The sequence below is a fragment of the Danio rerio genome, chromosome 25, assembly GCF_049306965.1.
Source record: "Danio rerio strain Tuebingen ecotype United States chromosome 25, GRCz12tu, whole genome shotgun sequence".
NCBI classification, from domain to species: domain Eukaryota; kingdom Metazoa; phylum Chordata; class Actinopteri; order Cypriniformes; family Danionidae; genus Danio; species Danio rerio.
This window is the reverse complement of record NC_133200.1, coordinates 36,501,378-36,515,843: the sequence shown is the minus strand read 5'-3', so window position 1 is coordinate 36,515,843 and position 14,466 is coordinate 36,501,378. Positions and strand designations below refer to the sequence as shown.

The 14,466-nt window shown below is 34.9% G+C and overlaps 1 protein-coding gene across 1 annotated transcript in view; it reads right to left on the bottom strand.

The window, feature by feature from the left end:
• Positions 1–3,363: 3,363 nt before the first annotated feature.
• The window catches only part of ice2 (interactor of little elongator complex ELL subunit 2), a 36,370-nt gene continuing 25,267 nt past the window's right edge, over positions 3,364–14,466 (bottom strand). The window contains exons 13-16 of the mRNA XM_001344415.7: positions 11,431–11,515; positions 11,122–11,172; positions 8,982–9,222; positions 3,364–3,735 (exon numbers count right to left, since the gene is read on the bottom strand). Coding sequence (XP_001344451.3) covers positions 3,541–3,735; positions 8,982–9,222; positions 11,122–11,172; positions 11,431–11,515 — 572 coding nt within the window. The 3' untranslated portion in view covers positions 3,364–3,540. The remainder of the gene's footprint in view (positions 3,736–8,981; positions 9,223–11,121; positions 11,173–11,430; positions 11,516–14,466) is intronic.

Sequence of the window (14,466 nt, the reverse complement as noted above, 5' to 3'; positions counted from 1 at the left end):
GCATGCAGCATGTGGGCCAAACATGGCCCTGGTTTGGCAGAGGTAGCACCATCTTTAGCTGCAGAGCCACTTAGGCTTCAATGAGGAGGAGCTTGAGCTCCAACTCCTCCTCCCATAACTGTTTTAATGCATACACCAACCCCCCCTCTAACCCCAACCCAAAGTGACATCACTTGTAGAAGAAGTGCAAGGAAGGAGGAGCTGGAGCTCAAGCTCCCCCCTGCTAAAGGGGGCTAATAATTTTGACCTTAAAATGTTTAAATAAAATTCAAATCTGCTTTTATTCCAACTGAAATAAAACAAATAAGACTTTCTCCAGAAGAAAAAAGATTATAGGAAATACTGTGAAAAATTCCTTGCTGTGTTAAACATTATTTGAGAAATATATGAAAAAAAGAAAATAAATAAATAAAACTACAGGAGGGCGAACTAAAGATGACTTCAACTGTATTGTGCGCGTATGATTATGCACAATGTTCATTGTGGCTTTCAATTCAATACTTAAACAAAACCTTTGTGATTTTCATCCAGCTAAGGTGCACAATGGGCATGCTGTGATCTGTAATGTTTATTTTAAGTAACAGATTCAATTCAAATCAAAGGGATTGGGAGGGAATGGGAGTCATTCTGGAATAAAAACAGGAAAGGATTTCCCCCTATTTTTTCCTGGATTTGGGATGGGGCAGGATTTTCTTTTTGTGAGAGTGGAACGGGAGAAGTTTAAAAAGTGTCACCCTTGCAATTGCAAAAAATCTGATAAAGCCTTTTCCGTATCTTTGGTTTCAGGCTTAAAATGACAACGTAAATGCCACATGAACCAATTGACCCTTCGATAAGCCCCGCCCTCCTTAGCACGTCTGCCTGGCACGTCTATTACAATGTGTGCGCGCCAGTGTCAGACATTACCAGGGATATAAATAGTCATTTTTGGCGAACAAGTGAGATATCCGAGAAAGCCAGACAAAAAGGACTGCAGTCTGCATTACAGGGGTATATTCACCACATAATAGGCAGCCGATTAGAGAATAAATAAATCAAAATTAAAGCTAGCTTAGCCTAGCCGCCTCATATGCTAACCATACAACAGCTTAGCTCATGCTCAGCAGGAGAGGTGACGGTAACACTTTATAATAACTATACACTATAAATCATTTATTAAGCATTAGCAAATAGTGAACTCATTATCTGTTAAGCATTAACTCTACATTAATAAATGTTAGTAAGCAGTTTATAACTGCAGCTATAAATGCTCTATTCTTGACTTATAAGCACCTGTATAATGTGGTTAATAATTGTATTTTCATACTTAGGTAATTATTTATTATTCATTACTGAATTAAGTATCGCATTATTTACAAACCAGTTGTATTTAAGAGTAGTTTAACTGTAGTTGTTTTCAGGATCATTCAGAATAAGTTAGTAAATGATTAATAAACTATTGAAATCAACATTTATAAATCTTATTATTCAGGCATATACTAATGGTTAACTGATATGTTAATAAATGCTTTAATAACTCAACTTCATGCAGTTTTGTGACCTAATCTAAAGTGAGGACTATTTATGCTTTATAAATTCTTTATAAATGACAAATAAAGGCTCAGAATCAAGTGAACGATAATCTGTGCAATCTTTTCTAAAAAGTAAAATTACTGTAAAGTTTAAACATTGCTGAATAACAGGAGTGTCAAAATACGACATAAAACTGGATAAAACAACAACAATATAATAATTTAACAATATAATAAGATGCAATGCTTAAACTCTACAGTGATTTAATTTTAGATCAGGTTGCAAAGATTTATTTTTCATTTGAAGTGCAGTTTCATTTGTGTATCTTTAAATGAATAGGAATGAATAATGTAATTTTTCCTGTTTAGAATTTAACCGAGCCTTTATTTGTCATTTATAAGGGATTTATAAAGCATGAATAGTCCTCACTTTAGATTAGGTCACAAAACTGCATGAAGTTGAGTTAATAAAGCATTTATTAATATACATAGTAACCATTAATATATGCCTGAATAAAAAAATATTTAAACGTTGATTTCAATAGTTTATTAATCATTTACAAACTCCTTCTGAATGATTCTAAAAACCCTCAACTACTCTTAAATACAAACAGTTTGTAAATAATGTGATACTTAATTTAGTAATGAAAAATAAATCATTAACTGAGTATGAAAATACAATCATTAAACACATTATATAGGTGCTTATAAGTCAAGAATAGAGCATTTGTAACTGCTTACTAACGTTTATTAATGTAGAGTTACTGCTTAACAGATAATGAATTCACTATTTGCTAATGCTTAATAAATGATTTATAGTGTGTAGTTATAATAAAGTGTTACCGAGGTGACATTCAAAAATAATCCAATAATAACTAATTAAACCAGGATTTCTCTATTTTTAGCCAAAAAGCCTGATAGATTAATGTTGTGCAATGAAATATAGTGTCACTGGAAACACGCATGACAGTGCTTTTACATAGTTCATTCATAGATAGAGCAGCCAGAAAGCGGAAACTGATGGATTTGAGCCGCATATTAGCATCATTGACCCATAACAACGTACAGTAAGTTACATATTACTGTCAGTATGTGTGTGTGCTCTTTATAAATGACTGAAAAACAGCTGCGGGTAATGTATATTGATCGCAAATGCTCAGTTTGTGATCATATCTCAGTTTAGTTCTGTTGATTTGTAATTTCAAATATTCGTAGCTTGAAATTGATGGAAATATGAAGTTCAGTAAAGTTAGCTACAGATTCGTATTTTCCGGATCAATAACTCATGTCATTATGACCTATTCGCTATTAGTATGACTAACGCTACTATGGTGAAGGCTTAAACTGAGCAGTGCTCATAATATGGAGCGAAAAAAAAAGAATAAGACAGCTGTGAAACATAACCAGCTTCATGTTTTTTTAGGAAATACAGTTTAGATTGGTTTTGGGTAAGAGGTGTGTGAGTTATTGCTGTCGGTCTATCACTGAATGTGTCAGGAATATCAAAACAAAACCAACTTAATTCCGCTCCCTTAGCGCCCCTCACAGAGCTTGATCCACGCTGGCATTTCTCCTCTTGGGTTTTAGGTTTTGAAAAGGGAAAAATTCCACCATCCCGTCCAAACTTTAAGGAGAGCGGGTATCAGATTCGCACAATCCATATGCACTCGCTCGGAAGCTTGACAGAGCCCCTGCGTGTAGCTACAGTTGCTAAGCCACGATTAGTGGGTGGCGGTTTTTGGGTGTGGCTTAGCAAAGGGTCAATTCTAAACATATTTTTTTAGAAAACTAATTGCAAACACAAATCCTTCGAAAACACACCAGGATATAAACCCAAAACATGGCGCTAATATTAATAATAACATTTTTTTTATTTAAAAAATACTTTTATCTTCTTCTGCCAAAAATAATACAAAACTTGGTCACACATTTACTGTCTACACACTATTATTATGTTTGCTGTAAAGCATATCAATTTATGCTAAGTGCTTAAGAACAAACCAAAACAACAACACATCAAGACGAGGGTCTATTCATCTTCACTGGTCTGCAGGTCCTTCAGCAGCTTGTCCCTCATGTTGTCCAGCAATGATAGCTTCATACGAGCAGCTTGTTTCTTCTTCGTCTTTGGCGAGTCATTGGGGTTGGCTGATGCGTTGCTTTTTTGTGGTTGTCTGCAAGCTTTTTTTCTCTGTCTTTGCTTTGGTCCCGCCTTAACTTTTGGCTGTATGAGAATAGAAAAGGAGAAAAGTTACTTTTGATAAGGGGTAACATAATATCACTACTATATATGGCAGTGGTTAAGATTGTAGGTTCAAATCTTAATAGTGAACGTTAGGGGCTGCACGATATTGTAACAGAATACTGTCAAAATATGCGGAAGATGCATTTTTTTTTTTACAGGAATGGACACAAGATCCCAAAAAAAGTTTGAACCCAAATTTCCCACATAAGCACCACAATTAAAGGGCCATGACACCCCCCACTTTCGGTTAAAGTCTACTTCAGAATTTTTTCAAAAGATGCATGATTAATGGGCGTGGAGCTCCGCGGGCATCGGGCAGGAGTGGGCGTGGCCAGCAGGGGAGAACGTGAGCGAACGAAGCTAGCTCACAAAATGAGACAAACCGTGAGGAGACGCATGAGTTTATAGTTTACAAAGTTAAAATGCAAAGAAATGAACAGTGATTTAATGCCCTGCTACATTTGTTATTCGTAATTTCATATCCACATAACCACAATTTATATCATTATAAAGATAAGTGTGTTCATGTAAACACTATAAATGAGGACTTCTCCCTCAATCCTCGTATCCAGCAGACTCAGTGCAGTTTTACTCAGTTTTAACCGTTAGCCCTGCTGGTAATCTGGAGGATTTAGGCAAACACAGCAGCACAGTGATGTGTCTGAATGTGAACGAACTCCTGATAAAAGACAGCGTCCGCCATTCTCTAATAATCGTGCTGCTCTCCTGACAAAAATAATATCAGCACACACACAGCTTTGCTGTATGATCGGCCCTGACAAGATCGTGGGGGAAAACATGCAACAAACCCTGTGGATCATGGAAACAAACGCATATGAGCCTTCATGAACGGCTAAATACTGTGTGCCGTGGGGGTCCGTGTCTCACAGCTCGGGCTTGACTCTGGCAGGTCTCATGAATAATTAAGCAGCCGGCTCTTCTCATAGGATAAGAAAACTCCGCTATGAATAATAATGAGAAACCGACGCGTCATCATTGCACTTGTAGTTCTGCGCTACGTCACCGATTTTGATCCCGCCCTAAAAATCATTTTAAACCCGGAAGCTGAAATTAGCTGACAAAAGCTCAAAATTATCCAGTTTTCCCCACAATTAAAGCTGACAGGTGCTAACATTGCCTTAACTGATGCTCAACACACACAAATCTGTTAATATATAAAACAAAGTTCTCCAGGGGGTAACGGTTAAAATAGACAGGTCAGGAGACCTGCTGCACTGAGTCTGCTGGATACGGGGATTGAGGGAGAAGTCCTCATTTATAGTGTTTACATGAACACACTTATCTTTATAATGATATAAATTGTGGTTGTCTGTATATGAAATTAGGAATAACAAATGTAGCAAGGCATTAAATCACTGTTCATTTCTTTGCATTTTAACTTTGTGAACTATAAACTCATGCGTCTCCTCACGGTTTGTCTCATTTTGTGAGCTAACTGACAACAAAGTCGTTCGCTCACGTTCTCCCCTGCTGGCCACGCCCACTCCTGCCCGATGCTGGCGGAGCTCCACACCCATTAATCATGCATCTTTTGAAAAAATACTGAAGTAGACTTTAACTGAAAGTGGGGGGGTGTCAAATAATAAGCTAATAATAAACATCTGCTCTATTGTGGTTAAACGGTTGCTGATATGCGCAGTTGTGCACTTTTTAATATCAATGCGAAAATTATATTGGGGATTACCAAAGATTGCTCAAGTTACAAATCCACCTACAATGTCCCAACATGCCTTAGGACATGGATATACAGCAGGCATGTCTTTACAGGACGGTGTGGAACTCAATAGTTTACACAACCCACACTCCTCTCTCACGTTTTGCTTCAATGAAATCTTAAGATGTCATGTATCCTCAAGCAGTGATGACGTAAGAGTGTAACACCGTGTACAGCAGGACGGGTGTGAGCTCTTATAACCTGTCCTGACACATATCGCAGTCTCGAGCGTCAGATCAGCGAATGCAGAGAACAAGCTCGTCTTTTACACCAAAATAGCCATTGATTACCTCTGAACCAGCTTGGAAATGAAGTTAAGCAAAAGTTAGTCACTATTAAAGTTGAGCAACTCGCAATTTCACCATCAGTAGTTACTCAAAACAGCATCACTGATAGACGGATAGGAAGAAAGGGTGTGGAGACTGCAGGAATGTTGTTAGGACATCATGAAAAAGTGTTTGTACTGGCTGTGAGTGTGTGTGAATGAAAGTAAGGGGTGTATTTCTGTTTAAAACAACTGGGAACGAGACTTGCTCATTGCTCAAACCAGCAAACATTAAATTACCAACTTATGAATACCATACTACACCAACTATAATCACTGGATAAAAGGTATTTCATATTAATTTGTATTATGTAGACCAGGGGTGTCCAAACTCCGTCCTGGAGGGCCAGTGTCCTGGAGAGTTTAGCTCCAACCCTAATCAGACACACCTGAACAAGCTAATCAAGCTCTTACTAGATATACTAGAAACTTCCTTGCAGGTGTGTTGAAGCAAGTTGGAGCTAAACTCTCTAGGACACTGGCCCTCCAGGACCGAGTTTGGACACCCCTGATGTAGGCTATATATTACATTATTTTGTATTATGTAGACCAACATTTCCCAGAGAAGTAGTACCTTGGTTCTGCATGTCTGCGGAATAAATGCAAACAAACAACCTTTACCAACTAAGGTTGAAAACTACACCATTTCAGTTCAACTCAAACACTACACCATTTAAAAACTACGTCATTTGGAAAAACTGGATAAAGGGTATCGTGTGTTGCAGATTAAAATCAAACCCATATATCCTACACCAACATGTCTCAAAATGACTTCAAAACTCTGTTTATTATGCAATATAAACACTGAATTGGAACCCAGATTTCTCACATAAGCACCAAGGCTCAACATTTTAAAATTTTACGCCAGCGACATTTAAATCAAAACGACCAACTCTGAATTAAAACAACTAAATCACACAACCTCTGGATTCTGGAATTGCTGGACTAAAACTATGTTGCAAGCTTAATTCAATTCCATTTTCTAACATAAGCACCAAAGCTTAACATTTTTAAGTTCAACACCAGCAAAATTCAAAATGACAAACTCCGAGCAGTAATCACTACACCACACCATCTCTAAAAAATACTTGAGAAAGAAATAGGTTACGGGCTAAATTTAAACCTAGATTTCCCACATAAGCACCACAATTCAACATAAGACCCAATAAGCCACTAATAAGGGACAATTACCAACCCAATGTTTCTAACTTAAGTACCCTTGTTCGACACATTTGATACCTTTCAGAGTAAAACATATGTTGCTTGTTAAATTTGAACCCAAATCTCTCACATAAGCACGAAGGCTCAACATTTTAGAATTGAACGCCAGCCACATTCAAATCAAAATGACCAACTATAGGTTAAAACAACTACATCAAGCAACTTCTGGAAATGCTGGACTAAAAATGTGTTGTGAGCTAAATTCAATCCCAATTTTCTAACATAAGCACCAAGTTTAACACCAGAAACATTAAAAATAGCCAACTCTATGCAATAAACACTACACAACACCTCTAGAAATACTGGATAAAGAAATAAGATACGGGCTAAATTCAAACCTATATTACCCACACAAGCACCACAATTTAATCTCTGGAGAAAACAAGCAACCCAACAACCACTAAAGTAAGCAAATACCAACCAAATGTTCGCCAAATAAGCACCCTTGTTTAATACATTTGATACAATTCACACTAAATTACGTTGCTCACATAAGCACCAAGGCTCAACATTTTAGAATTTTACGCCAGCAACATACAAATCAAAGCAACCAACTCTGAATTAAAACAACTACATCACACAACCTCTGGAAAAGCTGGACTAAAACTATGTTGCAAGCTTAATTCAATTCCAATTTTCTCACATAAGCACCAAGGCTTAACATTTTAGAATTTAACGTCAGCAATATTCAAATCAAAATAACCAACCCTGAGTGAAAACAACTACATCACACAACCATTGGAAAAGCAGGACTAATTTTATGTTGCGAGCTAAATTCAATCCCAATATTCTAACATGCGCACCAAGGTTTGACATTTTAGAACTCAACACTAGAAACATTAAAAATAGCCAACTCTAAGCAATAATCACTACACCAAACTATATCTAGAAATACTGGACAAAGAAATAAGATACGGGCTAAATTCAAACCTATATTACCCACACAAGCACCACAAATGAATCTCTGGAGAAAACAAGCAACCCAACAACCACTAAAATAAGCAAATACCAACCCAACGTTCCCCAAATAAGCACCCTTGTTTAACACATTTGATTCAATTCACACTAAATTATGTTGCTTGTTAAATTTGAACCCAAATTTCTCACATAAGCACCAAGGCTCAACATTTTAGAATTTTACGCCAGCAACATACAAATCAAAACAACCAACTCTGAATTAAAACAACTACATCACACAACCTCTAGAAATGCTGGACTAAAACTATGTTGCAAGCTTAATTCAATTCCAATTTTCTCACATCAGCATCAAGGCTTAACATTTTAGAATTTAACGTCAGCAATATTCAAATCAAAATGACCAACTCGGAGTTAAAACAACTACATCAAATGACCTCTAAAAATGCTGGACTAAATTTATGTTGCAAGCTAAATTCAATCCCAATTTTCTTACTTAAGCACCAAAGCTTGACATTTTTATGTTCAACACCAGCAACATTTAAAATAACCAACTCTGAGCAATAAACACTACATCACACCTTCCCTAGAAATACTAGATAAAGAAACAAGATACAGGCTAAACTCAAACCTAAATTTCCCACATAAGCACCACAATTCAACGTCTTGAGAAGACGAGCAACCCAACAACCACTAAAATGAGCAATTACCAAACCAATGTTTCCAACACAAGCACCACTCTTCAACACATTTGATATATTTCAGACTGAAATATGCGTTGCAAGCTTAAATCGATCCCAATTTTCTAACATAAGCACCAAGGCTTAACATTTAGAAATGTTACACCTGCAACATTCAAATCAAAATGACCAACTCTAAGTTATAACATCTTCATCACACAACCTCTGAAAATGCTAGACTAAAACTATGTTGCAAGCTTAATTCGATCCCAATTTTCCCAAATAAGCACCACAGAGTACACAATATCTACAGCAAGTCTGTATTTTTTACGAGAAAATCTGGTCATACCTGAGGGGGTGGACGTGGAGGGAAGGTGCAGGGTGGTCTGTTGTGTTTCTGATGAAATGGCAGGACGTGCGTAGGGTCCAAAGGAACCCAAGGGACTCCTGGAGGTACAGGTGGGGTTCCACAGTGTGTGGCCTGTAAGTTCAACACGCCGCGCACAGCCTTTGCTTCATCGCTAGCTTTATAGATGGTTACAAATCCCTCACGAGGTTTGTGGACCAGCATGTATCGACCTTCCTGCAACCTGGGGTGGGTGTTAAAGGACACAAGGATGATAGAGATTGTGTTATTGACAGACCTGTGAGAGCTGAACGGATAATTTGCAGATGATGACAAGCTGTCAAACACACACAACATTTAGCTTGAGGAGGTCACAACATGAAAATGTAAAAAACAATATATATAAAAATATAGTATAGAATAGTATTATATAGTATAATATAATAAAATATAATATAATAAAATCTAATAATATAATATAATACAATTTAATATAATAAAGTATAATTTAGTATAATATAGTGTAGAATAGTATAATATAATAAAATAAAACATAATAAAATCTAACAATATAATATAATAAAATTTAATATAATAAAGTATAATTTAATATAAAATATAACAATATAATATGGTATAATATAATATAATTTAATATAATATAGTATAATATAATAAAATAAAATATAATAAAATTTAATATAATAAAGTATAATTTAATATAAAATATAATATAATATAATATAATATAATATAATATAATATAATATAATATAATATAATATAATATAATATAATATAATCTGGCGGTTCATTCCGCTGTGGTGACCCCAGATTAATAAAGGGACTAAGCTGAAATGAAAATAAATGAATAAATAATTAAATCTCACAGTCAAGGATTGAAAATCAAGGATTTTTATCAAGTCATGTTAAACCGTAGTTCTGGGCGATTTAATTGAGGCAATTTTCATGTGCATTTTGTCAGTAAAGCCGTTTCTAGTAAACCTTCAGCGCAGACGATTATATGGAGCAGTTTACTACAATTAACAGCATTTATAGCATCAAAAACATAAGCTTGCATTTACACAATGTGCGTATACTCACTGTTTAAATAAGTAAAACATATATTAAAATACAAAACCAAAACATTTACATGCATATATTTATTTATAATTTCTACTAGATATAAGAATTTAATTTATAAATATAAAGAAAAATTCTCAAATATATAGATGTGTTTATTTATAAGCATACAAAATAAATATAAACAGTGTATCTATCTATCTATCTATCTATCTATCTATCTATCTATCTATCTATCTATCTATCTATCTATCTATCTATCTATCTATCTATCTATCTATCTATCTATCTATCTATCTATCTATCTATCTATCTATCTATCTATCCATCCATCCAGACCCACCCATCTATCCATCTACCTAGGCGAGAATGTCATTGTTTAGATTGAAACTATGCAGTTTATTTATAAGGATAGTGCCTATTTTAAATATTGAAAATTTCTGAGATTCAACATGTCGGCAGCCATCAGCCTGTCATACTGAGCAGAGCAAAGAGGGTTGATGTTCTGCCACAAGATGGCGACAGAGACCACATAATCATCTAAAGTGACGTTGGTAAATTAGCAATGGTTTCTGCTGTGCTGATGGTCGAACTCTCGCAATATTACACTCGTAGCAGTGCGACAAGTCTGTATTTCATCACTGGTGGGACACTAAGACACTCTGCAGCCAAATATTTTATCCATCAACCAATATTTTTCGGTAAAGTCTAGATGACATACAGCTGTGGATACTCACTTCAGTGTAGTATAATTTTGGTGATATTGTACAGCAATAATTAATATTTTTACATTACTGTGAGGATTGGGACAGACATTAATCAAAATCTTATATAAATATAAGTAATTTAATAAATATTATAATGATTAGAGATTTCAATTTGAATAATCAAACCAGCCCAATCAGACGGCCCAGTCTGTTGTGATTGGTCTATTTCTTAAAGGGATAGTTCTTCCAAAAGTGAAAATGTCAAACAAACTAGCTTAATACATTTCATTTTAAGAAGCAAAAATCTAAACCACCAAGTAAAACTTTACATCGAAGAAGTGAAAAATACTCACGCTGAGACTTTTTTCAGTAAGTGGTAGAGGGTGTTTAGACATCTAGCTGGCCTGAAATAAAGAACATAAAAAAAATCTCATTTACTTCCATTTCAACCTCTTTGAATACAAATAGGCTGCTATTGATTCAATGCAGGCATTCTTAAAATAGTACATTAACATTATTATTATAAATATTACTATAAATGATACACATTAATATTATTATAATATTTCAAAAGAGTTTTAAAATCAAACATACAGTCAAAACTGCTCAAATCAGCATTTGTCATTTATTTATTGTTTAATATAATGCAGAAATGGACTTGCTTGAAGTCACAGGTGAGGTTTTGAATCCAGTCGTCGGGCAGTTTCTGCATCTGAGCCACTTCTGAAGTGTGTGCATTAATGCGACCTGCAAAAGAGAAGTGGAAACACTTCCTGAACAACCAGCCTTCGCCTTTCTTTTATATCTGCTATCTAATAATACTCTCATTCATTACCCACAATGGCTGCATTCTTATTCAACTCGATAGCTTATATTTAGAGCCATTAAACCCGCTCACAGAAACATAAATCTGTGTCAGCAACAGGTAAAACACGTATCGACTTGCAGCACTATAGGTTGTGAACGCAGCAGATTTTGCAACAATTGTTCACACATTGTGTCTGAGTGTTGTATCTGTCTCGTAACGCTTCCCACTGATAGTGTCATTCAGAGTTCATGCCAGAAGAAAAGGAGCTCCACACCCCTACTTATTCAACACTGTATGAGAAACAGTTCTGTGGGCCAAACAACACAAGATTAAGAAAACATGACGAGACTGCAGGACATCAATAACTCTTCAAAATCAAGACTGGATGAGCCACAATTAGAGTGCAATTATTAAAAATAATTCATTATACACTGTAAAAAAGTGGAAACTTAAACAAATTACTTTGACTTGTTACAATTAAATGAATTAAGTTTGACAAACTTAATTTATAACAGTTTTCATTAATAAATTATGTAAGTTATTTTAGGTATAAAAGGTTTTAGTAATTTATTTATGGCAAGTATAAGTGTTGTTCACTTTCAATAATGAGCAATACTTGTATTATAATTATTATTATTATTAAGTATTATTATACTAACATGGGAAGGGAATTATTTGTACTGCAATAAAAGAATTTTTACTATTATTATTATATTAACAATATTAAATTGAATGATTTTTACTGTACTGTATGTACTGTCCTATTCTTGTTTCTTAAACAAATTACAAAAATTTGTAAAGGACTAACTTAATTTATTACGGAAAACTGTCATGAATTAAGTTTGTCAAACTTAATTTATTTCATTGTAACAAGTCGAAGTAATTTGTTTGAGTTTTCACTTTTTACAGTGTGATAAAATAATTTTAAACGAAGGCTGCTATTTTTATTGCTATTATTTTCATTATTATTATGAGGAAACAAAATCCAAAACTACACATCCCTGTGTAAAAAAAAAAAAAGGTTCTGCAGCAGGATAATGACACTGTACAAAGCAGAACAGATAATCCACTTCTGAATAGCTGCAGAAAAAAATAATGAAGACTTTGGAGTGGCCTAGTCAAAGTCCTGACCTAAATCCAATTGAGATGCTGATCTTAAAAAGGTGGTTTATGGTCACACCCTCCAATATGGCTGAATTACAACAATGCTACAATGATGGGTGTTTCAAAATTCCTCAACTGCACTGAAACGCTTGATTGCAGTTGTTGCTGCTTAGGGTTGCCCAACCAGTTATTGGTTTTATTCACATAAAGCTATGTAGTTATGTGTTTTTATCTCCTTTAATGATAAAAGTCTTCATTTAACAATGGCATGATGCATTTATTTGTATTATATTTGACTACTATTTAATATTATTTAATGATCTGAAATATTAAAGTGAGACAAACATGTATAAAAAAAGAAGAAAGAAAGCAGCAAGGAGCAAACCGTTTCACACCACTGTGTTAATACACAGACACACACCCACAGTAGGTGAGCATGTACAGTGCTCAGCGTAAACTAGCTGAAAATGAATATTTTCAGTGAATTAGGCAATATTTTTGGTGCATTTAAACAAAAGTTTTATTAAACCGTAATATTCATTACAATAGGAGGTTGGTCACACATCATCTTTAAAAATAGAAAGAAAATACACTTGAATACGATATGGTTTTACTAATTATTACACGATATGGTGTCTAAAAGAATGGTTGTAAATACAGGAGTTCCACAAGGAAGCATTTATACCTCTTACTTTTCTCTTTACACAAATGAACTTAACATCCAGGATTTAGGTTTTAAGTTATTCAAATATGCAGATGATATGGCACTTGTACTATAGTTGATACCTTGTGTATTATACCTTGTACTATAGTTGTATAAATTTGCTTGGTGTCAAAGGAGTTCACTGGAAATCAATTAATAAAACCAAGGAAACAATAATTAGCAAAAATAAACTAGCTCTTAGTCAAGGGTTGAAACCTCTGGTCCTTAAGGAACATGAAATAGAGACAGTTGGATGTTTTAAATATTTAGGAACATTTATTGATAGTTGATTGAGATTTGCTGCAAACGCAGAGTGCATTTAAAAAAAAAGAAATGCAGAGATTATATCTCATTAGGAGGTTACAACAAGTGTGGTTTATTTATAAACTAATTTCGAGAGGATCACGTGCTTATAATCAACACGACTGGCACCTCATTAGCTCCGTAATCTGCCCTATTAGATGATTACGGAAACATTATAAATAACCAGAGTTTTACACTTCAGTCATCTTCGTCTTGAAGCTTCCCTCCCTTCCACCCCTACTTCCCACCCTTTTTCCGATAGGGCGACACGGCGACTTAATAGCTAGCACTGTTGTCTCACAGCAAGAACAGCGCTGGTCCAACCTCCTATCGGGCCGGTTGGCGTTTTTGTGCGGAGTTACCATGTTCTCCCCGTGGGTTTCGCCCGGGTTCCTCCCACCGTCCAATAACATACACCATAGCCAATTGACTAAACCAAATTATCCAATGGGGTAAGCAAATTAATCTTGTTTTTTCTTTTGACGTAAGATTAATTTGCTTAGCCCATTGGCAGATTATTTTGCTTGTTTTAAGGAAAAACAGACTTAATATTGGCATATTATTTCTCAAAACAAGACAATATGTTTTGCTTGTCTAGAAAATTTTTCTTGATTTAGGAATTTTCAGATATTTGGACTAGAAACAAGACAAAAACCTAAGTAAGAAAAGCATGCAGTGTATTTGATTGATTTATTTCAAGATACCAATTTATTTTAGTCCGTTTTAACATGTTTGCAGTGTGCCAAAATATTCAAGACCTTTGTGAAAACATGTTAGCAA